Source organism: Oncorhynchus tshawytscha, linkage group LG10 (genome assembly GCF_018296145.1).
Source record: "Oncorhynchus tshawytscha isolate Ot180627B linkage group LG10, Otsh_v2.0, whole genome shotgun sequence".
In the NCBI taxonomy this organism is placed as follows: Eukaryota; Metazoa; Chordata; class Actinopteri; order Salmoniformes; family Salmonidae; genus Oncorhynchus; species Oncorhynchus tshawytscha.
This window is the reverse complement of record NC_056438.1, coordinates 74,989,363-75,015,851: the sequence shown is the minus strand read 5'-3', so window position 1 is coordinate 75,015,851 and position 26,489 is coordinate 74,989,363. Positions and strand designations below refer to the sequence as shown.

General features: G+C 40.8%; 1 protein-coding gene across 2 annotated transcripts; it reads left to right on the top strand.

Moving 5' to 3' along the window:
- Positions 1-979: 979 nt before the first annotated feature.
- On the top strand, positions 980-18,281 carry LOC112260885. Of its 2 annotated transcripts, XM_024436256.2 has the most exons (7): positions 980-1,073; positions 16,290-16,402; positions 16,496-16,586; positions 16,749-17,030; positions 17,143-17,250; positions 17,545-17,588; positions 17,739-18,281. In XM_024436256.2, the coding sequence occupies exons 1-7, from the start codon at positions 1,019-1,021 to the stop codon at positions 17,937-17,939; spliced, it is 894 nt and encodes a 297-aa protein (XP_024292024.1). In that variant the 5' UTR covers positions 980-1,018; the 3' UTR covers positions 17,940-18,281. The 2 variants fall into 2 exon arrangements, with proteins under 2 accessions (XP_024292024.1, XP_024292023.1); XM_024436255.2 differs by having other exon boundaries at positions 16,290-16,586; positions 17,739-18,280.
- The last annotated feature ends 8,208 nt before the right edge of the window (positions 18,282-26,489 follow it).

Genomic DNA, 26,489 nt, shown 5'->3' with positions numbered 1-26,489 from the left:
TCCCGCCTATGCCGTCAGATCCCTACTGGACTCGTGGGGGTCGGTACCAGTACCTGGGGGACTGGGAGGGTACAGCCTAGAGGAGCGGTGTTGGGTCCCAAGGACATTCTGGATCCTAATATCATCCGTAACTTCCATCTTCACCGCCCGGACCCGCCCGCTCCTCGTCCTGGGGACCCTCCCTCTGACCGGTGTTGTCCTGTGGCTGTAGCTACTGGTAGGGGGGGTTGCCACATCTACTCCCGCTCCTCCCCTAACCACCGGTCCGGGAACCGTCATCACGCCCACCTGGCACTCATAATTTTGCGCACCCGCGCTTCATCATCAGGCACACCTGGACTCCATTACTTCTCCTTTATCTATCACTCCCTTAGGTTCTTTCCCCAGGCAGTATTGTTGTCTAGATGCTGCTCCTATTTTGTATCTTTCCATGTTCCTTGTTATATTAAACTTACCACCTGCACCTGCTCCTCGAATCCCGGTGTCTACATTACACTTACAGTTAGTGCATTCATTTTAAGATACTTAGGTGAGACTTAGGTGAGACAACCACATATCACAGTTATAGCAAGCATTTCTTTCTCAACAATGAAGTTATCAGCAAAATCAGTGGTATTAGTAAAAGACAAGTGCACTTTTTTTGGAAGGGGGGATAAGACTGACTGTGTTATTTAAGATTTTATTTGAACAGGTACAGACTTTCAGAAAATCTTTTTCAACAATCATACTTGTTATGATTTAAATGCATTATGACGTTGACTCCTTATAGCAGGGTTGGGGTATATTTTAATTTATAAACCTGTCAATACAGGAAGTGATTTTAATCTATAATCATAAAATGGAAACTTATCACAAATAGTTTCTCATTTTCAGAGAAGTATTTGTAAATAGAAGCCCTTTTTTAAATTATTGAATTGGAATCTGTTTGACGTATAATGTGCTACATAAATTGAGGGGTGTGTAGTTGAGGAACTTACTTTTTAACTTCCTGTTTTACTCGGTATGTTCAACAAACAGTATGGCAGCTCTCCTACATTCCATTGTTTTTCTATCAGCTCTAGTCCAAGGATCAGGTAAATATTCTACCTAGCATGTTCATGAGAAAGGTTTAGCTATTTATAATGTTATTTTTGATTTACAAAGACAACAACAGCACAGTGACAACAAACTTTCAAACATTATTGGTGTCCTTTAGTAGTGGCTTCTTTGCAGCAATTCGACCACAAAGGCCTGATTCACACAGTCTCCTCTGAACAGTTGATGTTGAGATGTGTCTGTTACTTGTGAAGCATTTATTTGGGCTGCAATTTCTGAGGCTGGTAACTCTGACAAACTTCTAGAGCAGAGGTAACTCTGGCGGTCCTCATGAGAGCCAGTGTCATCATAGCACTTGATGGCTTTTGTGACTGCACTTGAAGTTGAAGTTCTTGTCTTAAAAAAGTGATGATGGACTGTCGTTTCTCTTTGCTTATTTGAGCTGTTTTTGCCATAATATGGACTTGGTCTTTTACCAAATAGGGCTATCTTCTGTATACCACCCCTACCTTGTCACAACACAACTGATAAATAGGGATCTTTTAGCCTATAGTTTGTTAAAGACTTGTTGATTGGACATTTTATCAGCCTTTTTACAAAGTACCAATTGCTTGTGTGCGTGTTAATGTATATCGTACAGATTGGTTTCCCCCCCCCCCTCTCGGGTGTAAAACAAGGAGACGCCTCGTCACCAACTTTGTTTGCTTTGTTTATAAATGATTTGGCAAAAGAAATTTAACAGTTAAATATTGGAGTAAGATATGATGATGAAATGCTAAGTATCCTTTTATGATTACATAATTTTGATGGCAGAAACTGATCAAGACCTGCAGAACATGTTGTTATGTGCAGTCAATTGGTGTAAAAGATGGAGACATGATTAACCAGACAAAAACACAAATAATGCACTAACAGAAGTGTTTTTCAGTTTTGTTGAAAACATTCTTGAGTTTACTAACAATTGTAAATATTTGTGTATTTTTATTGATGAACATATTACTTTTCTATACAGAACATCTGCCCTGGCCGACTTAGCAAGTAGAGCTCTTGGGGGCGTAATAGGAGAAACCAGAACACTCAAAGATATTGGTTTAGCTAAGTTTTCAAAACTGTATCAGACATGCGTGTGTCCTGTTCTGGACTATTCAGCAGGAGTGTGGGGTGCTAAGTGTCACACCCTGATCTGTTTCACCCGTCTTTGTGATTGTCTCCAACCTCCTCCAGGTGTCACCCGTTTTCTCGATTAGTCCCTGGGTATTTATTCCGGTTTGTCTGTTGCCAGTTCGTCTTGTCAAGTCAACCAGCGTGTTTTTCAGTTCTCCTGCTTTTTCTTATTGCTCTTTTGCTAGTCCTCCTGGTTTTGACCCTTGCCTGCCTTGACTCTGAACCCGCCTGCCTGGCTATACTGCCTGCCCTGACCTCAAGCCTGCCCTGACCTCAAGCCTGCCTGCCACTCTGTATCTCCTGGACTCTGACCTTGTTTATGATTTTTTGCCTGTCCATGACCATTCTCTTGCCTGCCCCTTGGATTATAATAAATATCAAAGACTCTAACCATCGGCCTCCCATGTCTGCATCTGGGTCTCGCCCTGTGCCCTTATACATGAACATGTTCATAACAGAGCACTACGTTACTTTTTACTATACTTGCAATAACTGGGGACATGGGCTGGGAACCCTGTGAGGTGAGATGGACGGTGTGAATGGTGAGACTTTGGAATAGACTGTTGGATATGCCAACTGCCAGAATAGATAGTAAAGTTTTTCAATGTGATCTATCCCATAGCCTGGGCAACTGAAATGTCTGACCTTTTTCAACAGTCTGACTGTGAACATCTGCACGAAAACCAAATTATGAGGATAGAGGATTGTTCATCACATTTTTACCTAACAATATAGTGACTATAGAATAACAGTATGTTATTCAAGTTCATAAGAGGACATATTAAATATAATGACTATAGAATAACAGTATGTTATTAAAGTTCATAAGAAGACAAGTACACTGAACAAAAATAAATTGCAATATGCATCAATTTTAAATGTTTTATTGAGCTACAGTTCATAAAAGGAAATCAGCCAATTGAAAGAAATTCATTAGGCCTTAATCTATGTTTTTCACATGACTGGGAATACATACAGTATATGCATCTGTTGGTCACAGACACCTTCCAAAAAAAGGTAGGAGCGTGGATCAGAAAACCGGTCAGTATCTGGTGTGACCACCATTTGCCTCATGCAGCGTGACACATCTCCGTCGCACAGAGTTGATCAGGCTGTTGATTGTGGCCTGTGGAAAGCTGTCCCACTCCTCGACAATGGCTGTGCAAAGTTGCTGGATATTGTCGCATCCCGAACATGCTCAATGTCTGGTGAATATTAAGGCCATGGAAGTGTTCAGCTTCCAGGAATTATGTACAGATGGGGCTGTGCACTGGGGCCCTGCATTATCATGCTAAAACATGAGGTGATGGCAGCGGAAGAATAGCACGACAATGGGCCTCAGGTTCTCGTCACGGTATCTCTGTGCATTCAAATTGCCATCGATAAAATGCAATTGTGTTCGTTGTCCATAGCTTATGCCTGCCCATACCACCGCCACCATGGGGCACTGTGTTCACAACGTTGGCTTCAGCAAACCGCTCGCCCATACGACGCAATACACTCTGTCTGCCATCTTCCCGGTATAGTTGAAACTGGGATTCATCTGTGAAGAGCACACTTCTCCAGTGTGCCAGTGGCCATCGAAGGTGAGCATTTTCCCAATGAAGTCAGTTACGATGCCAAATTGCCGTCAGGTAAAGACCCTGGTGAGGACGACAAGCATGCAGATGAGCTTCCCTGAGACGGTTTCTGAGTTTGTGCAAACCAACAGTTTCATCAGCTGTCCTGGTGGCTGGTCTCAGATGATCCCACAGGTGAGGAAGCCGAATATAGAGGTCCTGGGGTGACATGGTTCCCCGTGGTCTGCAGATGTGAGGCCTGTTGGACATACTGCCAAATTCTCCAAAATGACGTTGGAGGCGGCTTGTGGTAGATAAATTAAAATTAAATTTCCTGTTAACAGCTCTGGTGGACATTCTTGCAGTCAGCTTGCCAATTGCACGCTCCCTCAAAACTTGAGACATCTGTGGCATTGTGTTGTGTGACAAAACTGCACATTTTAGAGTGGCCTTTTACTGTAACCCAGCACAAGCCACACTTGTGCAATGATCATGCTGTTTAATCAGCTTCTTGATGTGCCACACCTGTCAGGTGGATGGATTATCTTGGCAAATGAGAAAAGCTCACTACCAGGGATGTAACCAAACCCAGTCAAACTGAGATATCGGGGGAGAAGGGCCTTGATCAGGGAAGTGGCCAAGAACCCAATGGTCACGCTGACAGAGTTCCAGAGTTCCTCTGTGACAATGGGAGAACCTTCAAGAAGGACAACCATCTCTGCAGCTATCCACCAATCCACCAAGGCCTTTATCGTAGAGTGGCCAGACAGGAGCCACTCCTCAGTAAAAGGCACATGACAGCCCGCTTGGAGTTTGCCAAAAGGCACCTAAAGATTCTCAGACCATGAGAAACAAGATTCTCTGATCTGATGAAACCAAGATTGAACTCTTTGGCCTGAATGCCAAGCGTCATGTCTGGAGGAAACCTGGCATCATCCCTACGGTGAAGCATGAGGTGGCAGCATCAAGCTGTGGGGACGTTTTCAGCGGGAGGGACTGAGAGACTAGTCAAGATCAAGGGAAAGTCGAACGGAGGACCTTAGACTGGGGAAAAGGTTCACCTTCCAACAGGACAACAACCCTAAGCACACAGCCAAGACAACACAGGAGTGGCTTCGGGACAAGTCTCTGAATGTCCTTGAGATGCCCAACGAGAGCCCGGACTTGAACCTGATCGAACATCTCTGGAGAGACCTGAAAATAGCTGTGCAGCGATGCTCCCCATCCAACCTGACAGAGTTTGGGAGGATCTGCAGAGAGGAATGGGAGAAATTCTCCAAATACAGGTGTGCCAAGCTTGTAGTGTCATACCCAAGATGACTCAAGGCTGTAGGCTGCCAAAGGTGTAGGCTGACTCAAGGCTCAAGGCTGCCAAAGGTGCTTCAACAAAGTACTGAGTAAAGGGTCTGAATACTTCTGTAAATAGGATGTTTCCGCTTTTGAATTTTAATACATTTGCAAACATTTTCTAAAAAAACATTTTTGCTTTGCCATTATGGGGTGTTGTGTGTAGATTGAAGAGGGGAAAATAATATTTATCAATTTTAGAATAAGTAAAGGGGTCTGAATACTTTCCGAATGCACTGTACCATTTTCTAGTTCTGAGTCTCTACTTTTATCCAATGTGGAAAAAACAAAACAATTTAAAGTGGTGACTCATAATTCCTGAATCGTGCCGGTCGGTCACATATTTTGTCTCCGTCAGAGATGGGCTCATTTAAGAATTTAATTACATTTCCTGAATTTGAATTGAAATAGTTAACAGGATACAGAATAGCAACTTGCATTTGAAAGAAAGGAAATAGAATTGAATTAAGTGAAATTAAAATATATTATATTATTTTTTTATGTGTAGTCTATAGAAATATAGATATTTTACATATAACATGTCATTATGCAACACAGTAAGATACACCTGCTCTTTCTATGACAGACTGACCAGGTGAATCCAGGTGAAATCTATGATCCCTTATTGATGTTACTTGTTAAGTCCACTTCAATCAGTGTAGATGAAGGGGAGGAGAAAGGTTAAAAAATGATTTTTAAGCCTTGAGACAATTGAGACATGGATTGTGTGTGTGCCATTCAGAGGGTGAATGGGCAATAATTTTTTTCTAAGTTCCTTTGAACGGGATATGGTAGTAGGTGCCAGGCACACCAGCTTGTTTCAAGAATGGCAACACTCCTTGGTTTTTCACACTCCACAGTGTCCTGTGTGTATCAAGAATGGTCCACCACCCAAAGGACATCCAGCCAACTTGACCCAACTGTGGGAAGCATTAGAGTCAACATGGGCCAGCATCCCTGTGGAACGCTTTCGATACCTTGTAGAGTCCACGCACCAGCGATTGCAGGCTGTTCTGACAGCAAAAGATGTTACAACTCAATATTAAGGTGTTCCTGATGTTTTGTACATTCTGTGGATTGGATATTCTAAGCACTAAGGTTAAAATAGTAAATGACCATTATTTACAGAGAAAAGTGATGTTCTTTGGTATCTGGAAGTGGGACCTGTCAGATTCTGTGTCTGAGTGGAAGTTCTTTGAATTGTACTGAATTAAATTCTTCTTCCTGTCACTCAAACTGAATTGAGCCCAACCCTGCTTGGTTTTCACACAAAAAAACTTGAACATTGTCTTCCAAATGTTTAACGATGTAAACTAATCTGAAATAAAAATGGTAAAAGAATAGTGTAGACAAAAGCTGTAATCATTTCAGAATGGTAACGTGTAGCGCATTAGTAAGTGCATTGTACAAAGAATACCAATGGTGAAATGGGTCCCCATACTTTGACATATGTCTAAGAAAGAGGAACTAGAGGAAGTACATATAACTTCCGCAAAAAAGCCACTATAGACCACGTGGAAGGGTCGTTCCACGAATACAGTGCCTTTTATGTCCTAGTGACATTATATGTGTACATTTTGATACAACACTCAATGTAAGAGTTGGATGACACAGACCTGCTTTAACTAAACCATGTTAAAAATTCAAATCGTGTTTTTTCATTCAAATAAATTAGTTGTTTTCTCAAATTCCTATTTTGGTATTGTTGGGTTGTCTTTTCTTGGGCTTCTATTTAATAATGAACACTCATAATGTGCACTTATAAATCATATCAATTTTAATCAGAATACAGCTGTAGTCAGAAGTCAAAGATCAACATACAACTTATGTCTCTCCTTAGTTCTGCCCTGAACAAAAGAAAGACAGGGTCTTACATACCCGAGATCACACCTTATGGTGTGATCTCCTATGTCAAACCCTGCATGTGCAGCTAAAAGAACAAGTTATTCTAAACACAAGGTTTCTGAGAACCTGTCTCAGCGGTATGCAAATCTGCCCTAGTTTCAGAGAAAAACAGATGCTGTCTTTCTGTGTCTTGCTTTCACCCACAGTCCCTTTTCTCACCTTTTCTTACAGACACCAGGGTTGCTGCGAGTTTTGGTAGATAGCTAAACACAGACAGAAGCCTCAATATTCAACTATACAGTGAGCATAAGTACAATGGCACGTAAACAAACGAATAACAACATAATCAGTGGTAGACCCCCAAAATCAACTTTAACCCTTCAGTTTGTCCCACGTCATTTTTTCTGACTTCTAGAAAGATTTTAACCCACTTAACTGCAAAATAAAGGACCCTATGTTTTCACCATCATTGGTAAAAGCCCTAGTTATTTTGTTGTTTTGATCAAGTCATTTCCGAAGATTATTATTTATTTAATGTGATTTGCGATTCGTTTACATTTGTCTCTCAGGTTTTACCCCAATGAGTCCTACTGTAACCCTGGCGCGTATCCATAGATACCAACTATTAGTCTGTGTGATTACTGAGCTAGAGTGGTATTTGTGAGACAAGGGTGGATCCCGAAAGGGCCCGGGAGCCGGGTCTTTTATACAAAACGTCTGTAGAGTGGGTTGAGCTACACTACACTACAGTCAGAGCCGCCTGCAGACAATGATCAGCTAGGGGGAAATCTGAATTTTCCAACAGGTTTCTATGCCAATGCACCAAACAATTAATAAACAAAGCACACCGACTTTGGGCACTTTAATATCATGGTTTGTATTTTCAACACCACAATAAATAGACTATGTCAATCTGGACAAACAAAAAAAGTCTGACGCGGTACAGTCTGATGTGCTACAGTCTGATGTGTTACAGTCTGATGTGTTGCAGTCTGATGTGTTGCAGTCTGATGTGCTACAGTCTGATGTGTTGCAGTCTGATGTGTTGCAGTCTGATGTGTTGCAGTCTGATGTGCTGCAGTCTGATGTGCTGCAGTCTGATGTGTTGCAGTCTGATGTGTTACAGTCTGATGTGTTACAGTCTGATGTGTTACAGTCTGATGTGCTACAGTCTGATGTGTTACAGTCTGATGTGCTACAGTCTGATGTGTTGCAGTCTGATGTGCTACAGTCTGATGTGCTACAGTCTGATGTGTTACAGTCTGATGTGCTACAGTCTGATGTGCTACAGTCTGATGTGTTACAGTCTGATGTGCTACTGTCTGATGTGCTACAGTCTGTTGCATTTTGAAAACTGACGGTTACAGTGTAGTGTTTATAAGGAGTTCTCTCATGTGTATTTTGTTGTGTGTGCAGTAAGCCCACGGGCTGATTTCTTATTCTTGCTTGGCAGAGATCTCAGTAAAGATTAAATTGTGAACCTGCAACCCAAATGTATTACATCAAATCTATATGCCATATCTCACAATTGATGGGGCTTCCTGAATAAAGTATGTTCGCTGTGACAGAAGGTTTATAAATAAATAAAATATTCCACAAAGTTCTATCTAGCGCTGCAGTGAGGGTCACATGACCTTATGCCTTGCTAAGGTCACATGACCTTATGCCTTGCTCTAGCTCTGTACTCTCCCTGAGTCAGAGATGTTTAGGTACTCTCTCTGAGTCAGAGATGTTTAGGTACTCTCCCTGAGTCAGAGATGTTTAGGTACTCTCCCTGAGTCAGGGAGGTTTAGGTACTCTCCCTGAGTCAGAGAGATGGGCATTTTGACAGATAGTCCGACACTGAGTCAGAGAGGTTTAGGTACTTTGACAAATTTCTCAAATTTGCCGCTATCCTTCTTTAAATAGCAACTGAACGTAATAAACAACTTATATATGACATCGAAACGAATCAGAAACATTTAGGGCTCTATTTGAACAAACCCAACGTAAATCTTTAATCTTTAATGGTCAATACACTGCATATGAAACAGCCGGGAATAATCTAATAAATTCAGGGATCGTAAAATTAAATCTAGGCTAAATGTAAGCCTTCAACCATAAGACCCACTAATAATTAAATTAAATACTTTAACCTGCTTTTTTTCAATTATCAGTGATCTGGCTTTCAAATCTGTTTATGAAAACACCCTTTTTGTTACAAATTTAACCAGAACCAAGCACAATGCACATCCATTAATAATAATGGCCAACTTCTATCAACAGGCATTATAGAAAATAAACACAGGTCTCATAAGCAATCTTTCAAGCACAAGGCCACGGCTAGTGACTAGCCAGCAAAAGGGGGCTAAGCGAGATCCAATTTCCTGCAATACAACACATTTTGCCATTGGGCAGAGAGACAATTAAAGCACGTTTTTTATTGCAGTTCTACTGCAGTTTATTGCAGTTCTTAAAGCCCATTTCCTGCAATTCTACCCATTTTGTCATAGGGTGGAGATACATTTTTGCAGTTTTAAAGCAAATTTCCTACAATTCTGCCATGACTTATGCCATATAGATTGATGAGGGAAAAAATGTTTTTATTCAAATTTAGAATAAGGCTGTAACGTAACAAAATGTGGAAAATGGAAGGGGTCTGAAAACTTTGTGAATGCACTGTGTGTATGATTATATTTATATGTGGCATTTATATTTTTGTACAATTGAAGTCGGATGTTTACATACACCTAAGACAAATACATTTTAACTCAGTTTTTCACAATTCCTGACATTTAATCCCAGTAAAAATTCCCTATCTTAGGTCAGTTAGGATCACCACTTTATTTTAATAATGTGAAATGTCGGAATATTAGTAGAGAGAGTGATTTATTTCAGCTTTTCTTTCTTCCATCACACTCCCAGTGGGTCAGAAGTTTACATACACTCAATTAGTATTTGGTAGCATTGCCTTTAAATTGTTTAAATGGGTCAAAAGTTTTGGGTAGCCTTCCACAAGTTCCCACAATAAGTTGGGTGAATTTTGTCCCATTCCTACTGACAGAGACCAGCTGTAACTGAGTCAAGGTTTATAGGCCTCCTTGCTCGCACATGCTTTTCAGTTCTGCCCACAAATTTTCTATAGGATTGAGGTCAGGGCTTTGTGATGGCCACTCCAATACCTTGACTTTGTTGTCCTTAAATCATTTTGCCACAACTTTGGAAGTATGCTTTGGGTCATTGTCCATTTGGAAGTCACATTTGTGACCAAGCTTTAATTCCTGACTGATGTCTTGAGATGTTGCTTCAATATAGCTACATAATTTTCCGTCCTCATGATGCCATCTATTTTGTGAAGTGCACCAGTCCCTCCTGCAGCAAAGCACCCCCACAACATGATGCTGCCATCCCCGTGCTTCACGGTTGGGATGGTGTTCTTCGGCTTGCAAGCCTCCCCCTTTCTCTTCCAAATATAATGATGGTCATTATGGCCAAACAGTTCTATTTTTCTTTCATCAGACCAGAGGACATTTCTCCAAAAAGTACGATAATTGTCCCCATGTGCAGTTGCAAACCGTAGTCTGGCTTTTGTATGGCGGTTTTGGAGCAGTGGCTTCTTCCTTGCTGAGCGGCCTTTCAGGTTATGTTGATATAGGACTTGATTTACTGTGGATATAGATACTCTTGTACCTGTTTCCTCCAGAATCGTCACAAGGTCCTTTGCTGTTATTCTGGGATTGATTTGCACCTTTTGCACCAAAGTACGTTCATCTCTAGGAGACAGAACGTATCTCCTTCCTGAGCGGTATGATGGCTGCGTGGTCCCATGGTGTTTATACTTGCGTACTATTGTTTGTACAGATGAACGTGGTACCTTCAGGCATTTGGAAATTGCTCCCAAGGATAAACCAGACTTGAGGAGGACTCCAATTTTTTTGAGGTCTTGGCTGATTTCTTTTGATTTTCCTTTGGCAAAGAGTCACTGAATTTGAAGGTCTTGAAATACATCCAGGTGTAAGAGGTGTATCAGCTTCTAAAGCCATGACATAATTTTCTGGAATTTTCCAAACTTCTGACCCACTGATATTATGATACAGTGAATTATAAGTGAAATAATCTGTCTGTAAACAATTGTTGGAAAAATTACTTGTGTCATGCACAAAGTAAATGTCCTAACCGACTTGCCAAAACTATAGTTTGTTCACAAGAAATGTGTGGAGTGGTTGAAAAACTAGTTTTAATGACTCCAACCTAAGTGTATGTAAACTTTCAACTTCAACTGTACAGTGCCTTGCGAAAGGATTCGGCCCCCTTGAACTTTGCGACCTTTTGCCACATTTCAGGCTTCAAACATAAAGATATAAAACTGTATTTTTTTGTGAAGAATCAACAACAAGTGGGACACAATCATGAAGTGGAACGACATTTATTGGATATTTCAAACTTTTTTAACAAATCAAAAACTGAAAAATTGGGCGTGCAAAATTCTTCAGCCCCCTTAAGTTAATACTTTGTAGCGCCACCTTTTGCTGCGATTACAGCTGTAAGTCGCTTGGGGTATGTCTATCAGTTTTGCACATCGAGAGACTGACATTTTTTCCCATTCCTCCTTGCAAAACAGCTCGAGCTCAGTGAGGTTGGATGGAGAGCATTTGTGAACAGCAGTTTTCAGTTCTTTCCACAGATTCTCGATTGGATTCAGGTCTGGACTTTGACTTGGCCATTCTAACACCTGGATATGTTTATTTTTGAACCATTCCATTGTAGATTTTGCTTTATGTTTTGGATCATTGTCTTGTTGGAAGACAAATCTCCGTCCCAGTCTCAGGTCTTTTGCAGACTCCATCAGGTTTTCTTCCAGAATGGTCCTGTATTTGGCTCCATCCATCTTCCCATCAATGTTAACCATCTTCCCTGTCCCTGCTGAGGAAAAGCAGGCCCAAACCATGATGCTGCCACCACCATGTTTGACAGTGGGGATGGTATGTTCAGGGTGATGAGCTGTGTTGCTTTTACGGCAAACATAACGTTTTGCATTGTTGCCAAAAAGTTCAATTTTGGTTTCATCTGACCAGAGCACCTACTTCCACATGTTTGGTGTGTCTCCCAGATGGCTTGTGGCAAACTTTAAACAACACTTTTTATGGATATCTTTAAGAAATGGCTTTCTTCTTGCCACTCTTCCATAAAGGCCAGATTTGTGCAATATATGACTGTTGTCCTATGGACAGAGTCTCCCACCTCAGCTGTAGATCTCTGCAGTTCATCCAGAGTGATCATGGGCCTCTTGGCTGCATCTATGATCAGTCTTCTCCTTGTATGAGCTGAAAGTTTAGAGGGACGGCCAGGTCTTGGTAGATTTGCAGTGGTCTGATACTCCTTCCATTTCAATATTATCGCTTGCACAGTGCTCCTTGGGATGTTTAAAGCTTGGGAAATCGTTTTGTATTCAAATCCGGCTTTAAACTTCTTCACAACAGTATCTCGGACCTGCCTGGTGTGTTCCTTGTTCTTCATGATGCTCTCTGCGCTTTTAACGGACCTCTGAGACTATCACAGTGCAGGTGCATTTATACGGAGACTTGATTACACACAGATGGATTGTATTTATCATCATTAGTCATTTAGGTCAACATTGGATCATTCAGAGATTCTCACTGAACTTCTGGAGAGAGTTTGCTGCACTGAAAGTAAAGGGGCTGAATAATTTTGCACGCCCAATTTTTCAGTTTTTGATTTGTTAAAAAAGTTTGAAATATCCAATAAATGTCGTTCCACTTCATGATTGTGTCCCACTTGTTGTTGATTCTTCACAAAAAAATACAGTTTTATATCTTTATGTTTGAAGCCTGAAATGTGGCAAAAGTTCGCAAAGTTCAAGGGGGCCGAATACTTTCGCAAGGCACTGTATATGAATTGTGTCATGAACATATGGACTTTAAAATGAACAAGGAAGAGGTTTTCAACGTAGGCTAAGTCTGGCATAAGCTTATTCCCACACTTTACAATAACTCTGTTGCTGTGGTCTTAGGTAGTCTCCGTATAGGCTATTCCCTCCATCGCAACACTGCTGCCCAGTTGAAGAGCGTGTGATCTCCATGCAGCACTGCGCATCTTCGGAAAAGCACCCCTCAGCCTCAGAAGATGCCCTTCTGGAGGCATGCAGCCATAGTCATTATACCTTAATGTAGGCCTATTTGCCTTCTAGCCAAATTAAGTGCAAATCATGATGCGTGCAACTCGTCATTCCAACATATTTGAACATTTATTTCATTCAGTTCAGTCAGTTCAGTCAGAATGTCATTCATTCAGTCATTTGTCTGAGTTGAAATAGGATCTAAATGAAAGATAATAGAACAGCCTTATACATTTTTTTTTGTTAAATCCATGTGTTCAAAATATCTAAATTATCCAAAGTTCTTTAGCCTATCACTTTAATAATTCAATATTTTAATTTTGGGCTATGTAAATAAAAGATAGGCCTTCAAATTTGCAATGCACTTCAATGTAGGCTATCAATTTGGTTACTGCTGTCCTTCAGAATCATTTTTGAACTCCATTTGTGTTTTAAAACTGTTTTTATTACAGGCCTCCCCTTTAAGAAGAGATCCAAGCTCACAGGCCTTTAAATACATTTTAAACAAAATTGTTGAAGAAGCACATGCAGTGGCTGATAGGAAAGATCTGGCACTAAGAATAGGCTGTAGATAGTCTTGACCATTTGGGACCCCATGGTTATTTTGCTCAGGACAGGTTAGAGCCAAGACTGCATCAATATTTTGTTTTGTCTCATTTCTTGATATGGATATTGCCTCTGTGTGATGGGGTTCTGCAATGCAATTGGCTATAATAAGCCTACAAACAGAGTAATTCCCCAGTACAACAGTCAGAATGCCTACTGTAAGGCCTACAGTCTGTTTTACCAAATACTGTAAAAAGTGTGATTCGGTCACGTGATCACTATAGTAGCCCCATGCGGCTGAAAAATAAATTATACAATTATATGGCCATTAGATAATACACAACAACATGGCACATTTAGATAGCGGAATAGGCCTAGCCTAAATCATATTTACTTTCTATTTTGCAGCTCAGGCGATTATTCTTCACAAGGCTCTTCTGTGTCTTTATCATTCTCACACAAGGAATTTGCTGAAGGCCCAAGCCTATACCACGTCATCAACTGGTACAACGTCGTTTTTGAATGCAGATCTAAAACAAACTCTAGACCTTTATTTTGGAACTGAAACCGGAAGCTGCAAAGCAACTAATGTCTGGGCTAGTTGCTTGATTGACTAGCTAACCTCAACTAGCTACGTTCGGTTCAGGTCCTTTGCAGATGCCACATTACTGACAAAAGTTTGTATCTATAAAAAAATATATGTAACCGAGTAAAGGGAGATGTTAAGTAAAAATGTAATGTTTAAATGTTTATTCATAGTCTTTAACAGATCTAATTTAATGTATACGTTTCATGTTTCTCACGATCCTAACAATATGATCCTAACAACCTTTTGGCAGGTATCTCACTCCATAAGATTCAGCCACTTGAGAATTGACTGAAAATTATGAAAGTACAGAGCGAGATGAAAGCTAAATTATTGTATAATTTTAAATGTTTTATTGTTTTATTGGTCAAAGCTTTGAGGATCTTAGAAGAACTCCTGTTGAACCCCAACATTTTAACAGTATACATAAAATGTTCACCTGTTCCTCCGCAAACTGTCATACTGAGATCTCAGACACTGCAGGCTCCCAGCTACCATCTAATCAACGCACCTTTGATATTACCCCATCCCTGGTTAGCCACCACTGCCTTAAAAAGCCACACCTAACACAATATCTGCCAATTAATTTCCAGCAATATTGTCCGTCTGTCTGTGTGGTGCACGCATTTGTCTATTACTCCCAGTGTAGCCAGTTAATGTGATAACCTTCTTGTTGGTTGACAGAAATACTTTCACCAAAACCTTATTTGCAAACTTTGAAATGACAAAAAAATACATATAAAAAAACATTTGCTAGTTTTCTTCCAAACCCCCCAAAAATGGTCTTCTGATGTGATGTAATCATTGACATGGACTCAAAACATCAAATTGAGTTGTTTTTCTATGAACAATTGTAGTTTCGAGAGGTACAAAAATATCTATCTAAAACCGGGAAAAATGTAACTGAGAAAACAAAATGTGGGAAAATATAAAACATAATTTGGGGGAAAAAATCACAGATTTTAGAATGTAACTGTGTACTGTTTTGGCAGAGTGAAAGAGACACCCACATCAAAGCATTCCTCCAAAACCCAAATCTTGTTCTCAGTCGCATTTCCTAATGAGCAGAATAGAAACCGAGGCTAAATCAGGAAGTTCAGCCTCCTTTTAAGGGCAACTGCATCATGAACTTTACCAAGTACCAAGACATCTTAGACAAAAACTTGATTGACTCTGCCAGGAGTCGATCTTCCCAAGCACTAATCAAAATCAACAAAGAAATGGTTAACTGACCACAAAATCTACATTTCGCAATGGCCATCTCAGTCTCCGGACTTGAACCCCATTGAAAACCTGTGGTTTGAATTGCAGACATGTATTTAGGAATAGTGTAAGATCCCTCCCAACGTGTTTTCCTCATAAAACATTTTAGAAAAAGGCTCAGTAACGTTATCCTCACAAGAGGAAGTTGCTGGAGTATTGAAAACAGGGGTGACAGTCATTTTTACCCGTTTTTTTCGTATTTTTGTATTACTCGTTCGAAAAATGTCTTTCTCTGAGCAGTTGTGTTACTATAACTAATAAATCATTGTTGAGCTCAGTATTTGTATTATTTATTACATACTGTCTTATTTTCTCATCTTTATCAAGGGTGCCAATAACTATGGATCCCAATGTATGTTTTTAGGCAGATTAGGTTAGATGAGGTTATACTTCATGGAGTTATACATCAAGTTTTATAACATTTTTCATAAACGGAATGGTTTATGAAACTGAATAGTTGAAATTGTGTGTATGGTATCCTTGTTCTTTATTGTAAAGACACTTCTTTATCATTTATGGCAAGGCTTTTGACTAAAACGGAGAGTTTTTCTGCACAAAAATAATTAGTGCTGTGGAGACAGCCAAATGGTTGTATAAACATGTTTTGTACTGACAAATTGTCCATTGTATCACCAACACAGGGGTTGCATCACATTAAATGTGTCAAATTTGCCTCTGATGCTGTAAAGACAGCAGATATTTCTATAGGTTCATCTTTAAACCATCTTGCAAATATAGTGTAAAGGGAAATTAATATTTTCTACTGCTTTGTCATATTGCTAAATCTTTTTCACATTAAGTCTTTATTTTCTGTGTGTTTATTTCACAGATTTCAGCTCTGTGTTTGTGCTGAAGGGACAGGATGTTCGTCTGGATGTCCAGGAAAATGTTCAACTGAAAGAGTTGGAGGTTTTCAAGTGGAGCTTCGGATCAGCTAATATTGTAAGATGCAGTGACACATTGTCAGTGAGAGTGTCTCCTGGGTACAACAACAGGGTTGAGTTTTATAAGGGAAACTTCTCTCTGCTACTGAAGAACATACAGGAAGGAGACAGTGGACCTTATACTGCAGTAGTGAGTGGTGACAAAGAAAAGACTATTATTGTACACCAGTTAGTTCTCCAAGGTATGTTTGACTAGTTTTTATAATTTATTATAACGTGACACAGTTACAGTATCAATTAAACGAGCTAAACATGGTGTTCAGGTTAGATGCATATTCATTAGTACTCTAGCTCCTGTACTCAGGTTAATATATTAACAATAAAGGGTTTCTATTTGTTTTCAGAGAGAGTTGACCCTCCAGTCCTGACAGTGGACTCTAACTCCACCATCAATGGCAACTGTAACGTGACTGTGACCTGCAGAGGTCAGAACACCTCTGTCACCTCCAGCTGTAACAGCAGCACCTGTTCTCAGGTGGGAAGAGAGAGTAGAGGGGCTGAGACCTCCATTGTTCCCCTGCTCTCTGTCTATGTGGCAGGGGGTTCCATCATCTGTTACCACAGCAACCAAGTCAGCTGGGCGAACGACACCAAGAAGATAGTCAAACTCTGTTCATTGAAATCTGGTAAGACATGCTAACAAATTATCTCTCTCTCTCGCTCTCCCACACTCACACCCAACCACCCACAAACACCCACACACAGGGTGTAGTGATTTTGATGTCGCTGTATTTCCAGAACAAGGGGAGAAGGCGAACTACAACTACGCTCTCACAGTCGGAGCACCTGTCTGCGTAGTTGGATTCATTGCCCTGATTGGTTTTGTTTATCAAAAGCAAAACAAATGTAAGCTCACTGCTCCTGCTGCATCACATTACAGTAAATTCATTATATTAATTAAACTATTGTGAAAACTGTGGCGATTTCACATTATTTATAAACTGTACATTCAGAGCGACTCTGAAGATCTTAGTTTTAAATATGTTTTGGATTTTTGTTCTTGGTACAGTCACTTCATTATATGACGTAAACTATTGTGAATACTGTTGATAACAGGCTGTAATGATTTCACATTATTTATACATACTCATAGCAACTCTGAAGATCTAACTTTTAAATGTTTATGTGGTTGATTTCTAGGTGGCAAAGAGGATATTATAAACACAGATTATGCTACAGTTGTGGTAAGATATTTAACATCACTGATACTGTCGATGTTAATGGAAAACATATAAATTCCAAATTAACAACAAAATCATCTTAATTTTGTGCGTATATGTAGAGCATTGAACAGCTACTGAGAAATATTTAATGAAGTGAATTTTATTCTCCAGACTCCAGATAACGGTCAAGCAGGTGGTGAACAGCAGATGTCTCCAGGTCCAGCATCACCCACCATCTACAGTATGGTGGGACATCCCCAATCCCAGCCTGTGAACCACCAGCCCCTGCCTGTGGACCTCCCCATGACTACCATGACCTCCATGCCTGAGAGTTTATATGCTATGGTGGGGAAAAAGACTAGCAGACAATAATCAGGAATTTGAACATCATCTCAGGCCGGGATTCTATTCAATCCTTTTAAAGGCAATGTTCCCATGTTCGTGTAACAACCAAATAAAAATGGTCACACGCTTCGTAAACAACAGGTGTAGACTAACAGTGAAATGCTGACTCACGGGAACTTCCTGTCACATGTGCTCCCTCTCAAGCCACTAGGTCACCAGTCTGCTTTCTATGGCGCACACCTGTCTCCATTGTTACACGCATCAGCTCATTATGACACTCACCTGGGCTCCATCACCTCCTTGATTACCTGCCTTATAAATGTCACTCCCTTTGGTTCCTTCCCCAGGCGTCATTGTTGCAGTTTCTGTTTCCTGTCTGTGTGTTGTTCGTCTTTCTTGTTTTGTATTATGTTCCTTTTATTTATTAAAACCCTTCACTCCCTGAACTTACTTCCTGACTCTCAGCACACATTGTTGCACTTCCCAACAATGCAGAGAGAAACAACAGTGAAATGCTTACAGGCCCTTCCCAACAATGCAGAGACAAACAACAGGTATAGACTAACAGTGAAATGCTTACAGGCCCTTCCCAACAATACAGAGACAAACAACAGGTATAGACTAACAGTGAAATGTTTACTAACAGGCCCTTCCCAACAATGCAGAGACAAACAACAGGTGTAGACTAACAGTGAAATGTTTACTTACAGGCCCTTCCCAACAATACAGAGACAAACAACAGGTATAGACTAACAGTGAAATGTTTACTTACAGGCCCTTCCCAACAATACAGAGACAAACAACAGGTATAGACTAACAGTGAAATGTTTACAGGCCCTTCCCAACAATACAGAGACAAACAACAGGTATAGACTAACAGTGAAATGCTTTACAGGCCCTTCCCAACAATACAGAGACAAACAACAGGTATAGACTAACAGTGAAATGTTTACTAACAGGCCCTTCCCAACAATACAGAGACAAACAACAGGTGTAGACTAACAGTGAAATGTTTACTAACAGGCCCTTCCCAACAATACAGAGACAAACAACAGGTATAGACTAACAGTGAAATGTTTACTTACAGGCCCTTCCCAACAATACAGAGACAAACAACAGGTATAGACTAACAGTGAAATGTTTACTTACAGGCCCTTCCCAACAATACAGAGACAAACAACAGGTATAGACTAACAGTGAAATGTTTACTTACAGGCCCTTCCCAACAATACAGAGACAAACAACAGGTATAGACTAACAGTGAAATGTTTACTAACAGGCCCTTCCCAACAATACAGAGACAAACAACAGGTATAGACTAACAGTGAAATGTTTACAACAGGCCCTTCCCAACAATACAGAGACAAACAACAGGTATAGACTAACAGTGAAATGTTTACAGGCCCTTCCCAACAATACAGAGACAAACAACAGGTATAGACTAACAGTGAAATGTTTACTAACAGGCCCTTCCCAACAATACAGAGACAAACAACAGGTATAGACTAACAGTGAAATGTTTACTTACAGGCCCTTCCCAACAATACAGAGACAAACAACAGGTATAGACTAACAGTGAAATGTTTACAGGCCCTTCCCAACAATGCAGAGACAAACAACAGGTATAGACTAACAGTGAAATGTTTACTAACAGGCCCTTCCCAACAATGCAGAGACAAACAACAGGTATAGACTAACAGTGAAATGTTTACTAACAGGCCCTTCCCAACAATACAGAGACAAACAACAGGTATAGACTAACAGTGAAATGTTTACAGGCCCTTCCCAACAATGCAGAGACAAACAACAGGTATAGACTAACAGTGAAATGTTTACAGGCCCTTCCCAACAATACAGAGACAAACAACAGGTATAGACTAACAGTGAAATGTTTACAGGCCCTTCCCAACAATGCAGAGACAAACAACAGGTATAGACTAACAGTGAAATGCTTACAGGCCCTTCCCAACAATGCAGAGACAAACAACAGGTATAGACTAACAGTGAAATGTTTACAGGCCCTTCCCAACAATACAGAGACAAACAACAGGTATAGACTAACAGTGAAATGTTTACTAACAGACCCTTCCCAACAATGCAGAGCGAAAGAAAATAGAGAAATAATAGAAAAGTAAAAATCCTATGAATTAATAAATAAATACACCATGAGTAAAGAGAAATAAAGATAATTAAATACACGGGCTAACAGTACCCAGTCGATGTGCAGGGGTACAAGGTCATCGAGGTAGATATGTACAGTTGCTGTTGGAAGTTTACATACACCTTAGCCAAATACATTTTAACTCAGTTTTTCACAATTCCTGACATTTAATCCTAGTAAAAATTCCCTGTTTTAGGTCAGTTAGGATCACTACTTCATTTTAAGAATGTGAAACGTCAGAATAATAGTAGAGAGAATGATTTCTTTCAGCTTTTATTTCTTTCATCACATTCCCAGTGGGTCAGAAGTTTACATACACTCAATTAGTATTTGGTAGCATTGCCTTTATTAACTTGGGTCAAACGTTTCGTGTAGCCATCCACAAGTTTCCTACAATAAGTTGGGTGAATTTTGGCCCATTCCTCCTGACAGAGCTGGTGTTAACTGAGTCAGGTTTATAGGCCTCTTTGCTCACGCACGCTTTTTCAGTTCTGCCCACAAATGTTCTATAGGATTGAGGTCAGGGCTTTGTGATGGCCACGCCAATACCTTGACTTTGTTATCCTTAAGCCATTTTGCCACAACTTTGGAAGTATGCTTGGGCTCATTGTCCATTTGGAAGATCCATTTGCGACCAAGCTTCAACTTCAACTTTACTGATGTCTTGAGATGTTGCTTCAATATATCCACATCATTTTCCTACCTCATGATGCCATCTATTTTGTGAAGTGCACCAGTGAAGTGCAAGCCTCCCCATTTTTCCTCCAAACATAACAATGGTCATTACGGCCAAACAGTTCTATTTTTGTTTCATTAGACCAGGGGACACTTCTCCAAAAAGTATGATCTTTGTCCCCATGTGCAATTGCAAACCGTAGTCTGGCTTTTTAATGGCGGTTTTGGAGCAGTAGCTTCTTCCTTTCTGAGTGGCCTTTCAGGTTATGTCAAGAAAGGACTCGTTTGACTGTGGATATAGATACTTTTGTACCTGTTTCCTCCGGCATCTTCACAAGGTCCTTTGCTGTTGTTCTGGGATTGATTTGCACTTTTCGCACCAAAGTACGTTCATCTGTAGGAGACAGAACGCGTCTCCTTCCTGAGTGGTACGGTGGCTGCGTGGTCCCATGGTGTTGCGTACTATTGTTTGTACAGATGAACGTGGTACCTTCAGGCGTTTGGAAATTGCTCCCAAGGATTTACCAGACTTGTGGAGGTCTACCATTTGTTTTGAGGTCTTTGTTAATTTCTTTTGATTTTCCCACGATGTAAAGCAAAGAAGCACTGAGTTTGAAGTTAGGCCTTGAAATAGATCCACAGGGTTACCTCCAATTGCCTCAAATGATGTTAATTAGCCTAACAGAAGCTTCTCATGCCATGACATCATTTTCTGGAAATGTCCAAGTTGTTTAAAGGCACAGTCAACTTAGTGTATGTAAACTTCTGACCCACTGGAATTGTGATACAGTTATTTTTAAGGGAAATAATCTTTCTGTAAACAATTGTGGAAAAATGACTTGTGTCATGCACAAAGTAGATGTCCTAGCAGGAGGAGGTAGAGACATGGTCTGTCTGCCCAATATAAAGGATCAAAACTGTCAGAGGAACAAAAATAGCTGAAATAGGAAAGTATACCAGTTTCATTTAAGGACCAGAATGTTGACAGCTGTACCCTACAGGTTTCAAAATAGCTGGGAAGAGATTTTTTATGTACCGATTCCAAGCCACGGAGTGAAAGACTTCATATTTAAAATGACGCAAGATTTAACATTCATCTCAAATTGACCCTAGAAATAGCTTTGTTCGGTGATCTGATGAGACCTGGTCAGTCGATTACTACTATACTAATACTCTTAGTAAAGGTATTTATCTTCAGCTCGCAATCTGGGGATTCTATTCAATTAGATAGATTCAAATTGTATGTTAAACATCACAGCATAGTTGAAAGATGCACTCGCATTCAAATGCACACATGTGCACACACACAGATATATACACACAGATATACACATGTGCACACACACAGATATATACACACAGATATACACACACACACATGTGCACAGACACAGATATACACACACATACATGTGCACACACACAGACATACAGACACAGACATGCACACACACAGATATACACCCACAGATATACACACACAGAAATGCACACACAGACATACACACATATACATGTGCACACACACACAGACATTAACACACATTATTATCAATGCATAACCACTTTAATAACTCTACCTACATGTACATTATTACCACAATTACCTCAACACCGGTGCCACATTGACCCTGTACCGGTACCCCTGTATATAGTCTCCACATTGACCCTGTACCGGTACCCCTGTATATAGTCTCCACATTGACTCTGTACTGGTACCCCCTGTATATAGTCTCCACATTGACTCTGTACCGTAATACCCTGTATATAGCCTCCACATTGACACTGTACCAGTACCCCCTGTATATAGTCTCCACATTGACTCAGTACCGGCACCTCCTGTATATAGCCTCCACATTGACTCTGTACCGGTACCCCCTGTATATAGTCTCCACATTGACTCAGTACCGGCACCTCCTGTATATAGCCTCCACATTGACTCTGTTCCGGAATCCCCTGTATATAGCCTCCACATTGACTCTGTACCGGTACCCCCTGTATATAGTCTCCACATTGACTCTGTACCGGTACCCCCTGTATATAGCCTCCACATTGACTCTGTACCGGTACCCCCTGTATATAGCCTCCACATTGACTCTGTACCGTAATACCCTGTATGTAGCCTCCACATTGACTCTGTACCGTAATACCCTGTATATAGCCTCCACATTGACTCTGTACCGTAATACCCTGTATATAGCCTCCACATTGACTCTGTACCGGTACCCCTGTATATAGCCTCCACATTGACTCTGTACCCACATTGACTCTGTACCCCCTGTATATAGCCTCCACATTGACTCTGTACCGGTACCCCTGTATATAGCCTCCACATTGACTCTGTACCGGTACCCCTGTATGTAGCCTCCACATTGACTCTGTATGTAGCCTCCACATTGACTCTGTATATAGCCTCCACATTGACTCTGTATATAGCCTCCACGTTGACTCTGTACCGTAATACCCTGTATATAGCCTCCACATTGACTCTGTACCGTAATACCCTGTATATAGCCTCCACATTGACTCTGTACCGTAATACCCTGTATATAGCCTCCACATTGACTCTGTACCGGTACCCCCTGTATATAGCCTCCACATTGACTCTGTACCGGTACCCCTGTATATAGCCTCCATATTGACTCTGTACCGGTACCCCCTGTATATAGTCTCCACATTGACTCTGTACCGGTACCCCCATTGACTGTATATAGCCTCCACATTGACTCTGTACCGTAATACCCTGTATATAGCCTCCACATTGACTCTGTACCGGTACCCCTGTATATAGTCTCCACATTGACACTGTACCAGTACCCCTGTATATAGTCTCCACATTGACTCTGTACCGGTACCCCCTGTATATAGCCTCCACATTGACTCTGTACCGTAATACCCTGTATATAGCCTCCACATTGACTCTGTACCGGTACCCCCTGCATATAGCCTCCACATTGACTCTGTACCGGTACCCCTGTATATAGTCTCCACATTGACACTGTACCAGTACCCCTGTATATAGTCTCCACATTGACTCTGTACCGGTACCCCTGTATATAGCCTCCACATTGACTCTGTACCGTAATACCCCTGTATATAGCCTCCACATTGACTCTGTACCGGTACCCCTGTATATAGTCTCCACATTGACACTGTACCAGTACCCCTGTATATAGTCTCCACATTGACTCTGTACTGTACCCTCCACGTTGACTCTGTACCCCCCTGTATATAGCCTCCACATTGACTCTGTACCAGTACCCCTGTATATAGTCTCCACATTGACACTGTACCAGTACCCCTGTATATAGTCTCCACATTGACTCTGTACCGTACCCCCTGTATATAGCCTCCACGTTGACTCTGTACCAGTACCCCTGTATATAGCCTCCACATTGACTCTGTACCGGTACCCCCTGTATATAGCCTCCACGTTGACTCTGTACCGGTACCCCCTGTATATAGCCTCCACATTGACTCTGTACCGGTACCCCCTGTATATAGACCCCATTGACTGTACCCCCTATATAGCCTCCACATTGACTCTGTACCGGTATATAGCCTCCACATTGACTGTATAAACCCCCCACTATTGTTATTCATTGCTGCTCTTTAATTATTTGTTATTCTCATCTCTTTTCTTAAAACTGCATTGTTCTTTTAAGGGCTTGTAAATAAGCATTTCACTGTTAGGTACCTGTTGTATTCGGCGCATATGACAAATAACATTTGATTTGATAGACACACGTAAATAGTGCCACACATGCACTCAGACGCATCCAGTTGTTCTTGCTGTTTAGAGTTTTGTTGTCCTTGATGTCTTTTGTTTTTTGCAGTGTTGCTTTCTATTGTTTTCCTTTGTTATCCTCTTCTTCTTTTTTATTGGTTGTTGGCGCATTGTGGGACGGTGGCTTGGTGGGGGGGATTGTAATGAGAGGTTTCTTTCGGGGTGGGGGGCTGTTAGGGGGTTATCGGAGAGTTGTGGGGCAGCTCTCGAGAACTGTTAGAGGATCTTGGATGGTTGTTGGCCTGGCGGTTGGGAGCTTGTCCCGGTGGCTGATAGGTCGCTGGTCCGGCTCCCTGATTTGACTTGATGGGAGATCTGTTTGATGTGGCCCTGGGCGGGGGCTTCACCTTGGTTGCTCCTGTGGTTCGCTCTGGATGGGAGTGTCTGCTAGATGACTGAATATAATGTATATGTTGAGTGGCTTCACTGCAGGTAGATTGTATGTTTGTTTGTATGTAACAATTTGATTGTATGTTTTAATATTTAATTTTAAAAATGAAAACAATTGTTGGAAGTGAAGATGATGGTTTTGATGATGAAGGTATGGGTCGTAGACATATTATTATTGTATTTCTATGACATGGATCAGATTTGGAATGCTTTTGATTAGGAACATTTTGGTCGACGGGTTTTTTTCTCTGCTCAGACAGGAGTAATAAAAGCCTAGTGTACTTATTTTTTTTAAAATTGTGATTTATCAGGGGGTGCTGCAGCACCCATACATCCCGCAGCTATGTTAGCAGTAACCTGTAAATCATGGCATTAGCATAAAGTAGCTAGCTTTCTAGCTTCCTTGCTCAAAGCGCAAAAAAAAAGCCAATTAAATGAATTTTGGGCCTAGAGCAGATCTGCCCTGGGACTCTTGAAGAAATAAAACTGCAGCTCAAGGCTCAATGCGATGTCACTGCAGTGAGTCATAGGAAACAATCTGTCACCGAAAATAACAACTTCTTCAATTCTGTGTGACCTTGTGGTGGTTTTGACAGGAAAGTCCCACCATACACTCTTAGAAAAAAAGGTGCTATCTAACGCCTAAAAGGGTTATTCGGCTGGCCCCATGGGAGACCCCTTTGAAGAACCCTTTTTGGTTCCAGTTACATCCTTTTCCACAGAAGTTAGTACATGGAACCAAAAAGGGTTCTCCTATGGGGACAGCCGAAGACCCCTTTTAAAACATTTTTTTTCTAAGAGTGTAGGCTGCTTTACAGTTTCCATGGTGATGTGTGTCAAACCATGTGCCATATTAGAAGGATACTGTACAGGGCTGAACCAGTTATTCAACTTCCTAGTAGTTATACATTTGTAACTATTTCCATCAAATGTATATACAAGCCGACCTTTGACACATTTATGAAATATGACATATGACAAAGTTGGTGCTCAGTAACTTAAGCTGGTGGGAAAACTGATGAGGGCACCTTTGATTCATCTTTATATAAGCTCACACATATTGTTATTTGAGGTGAATATATTTGCATGATTACTAATAATAATAAAGTAGATATGTTTTTGTTGATACAAGCTAAACTGAGATGTTTTCTATTATGTTTTTGTATACACATCAATCAATAGAGCTAAACATAGTGTATAGGTTAAATACTTTCCACTAGTGTGGCAGATTCATTGGTACACCAGCTTATTATGGTATCTAAGGTTAATAAACAAACAATAACGGGTTTCTATTCGTTTTCAGAGAGACTTGAGTCACCAGTCCCATCAATAGCATTTGTAAGGTGACTGTGACCTGCAGAGTTCAGAACAACTCTGTCACCTCCAGCTGTAACAGCCGCACCTGCTCTCAGGTGGGAGGAGAAAGTAGAGGGGCTGAGACCTCCACTGTCCCCCTGCTCTCTGTCTATGTGGCAGGGGGTTCCATCATCTGTGACACCAGCGAACAAGTCAGATGGGCCTACAGATGTCAGATCTTAACTTGATTTTGTTGCAGATAATTTTG

What these genes read in the sequence shown, in the direction of transcription:
- LOC112260885 (XM_024436255.2), top strand. Translation starts at nt 1,019, where the DNA reads ATGGCAGCTCTCCTACATTCCATTGTTTTTCTATCAGCTCTAGTCCAA. An exon ending in ACTCTGTTCATTGAAATCTG is followed by an intron (nt 17,031 to 17,142) that starts GTAAGACATGCT and finishes CTGTATTTCCAG; the next exon opens with AACAAGGGGAGAAGGCGAAC. An exon ending in CAGATTATGCTACAGTTGTG is followed by an intron (nt 17,589 to 17,738) that starts GTAAGATATTTA and finishes TTTATTCTCCAG; the next exon opens with ACTCCAGATAACGGTCAAGC.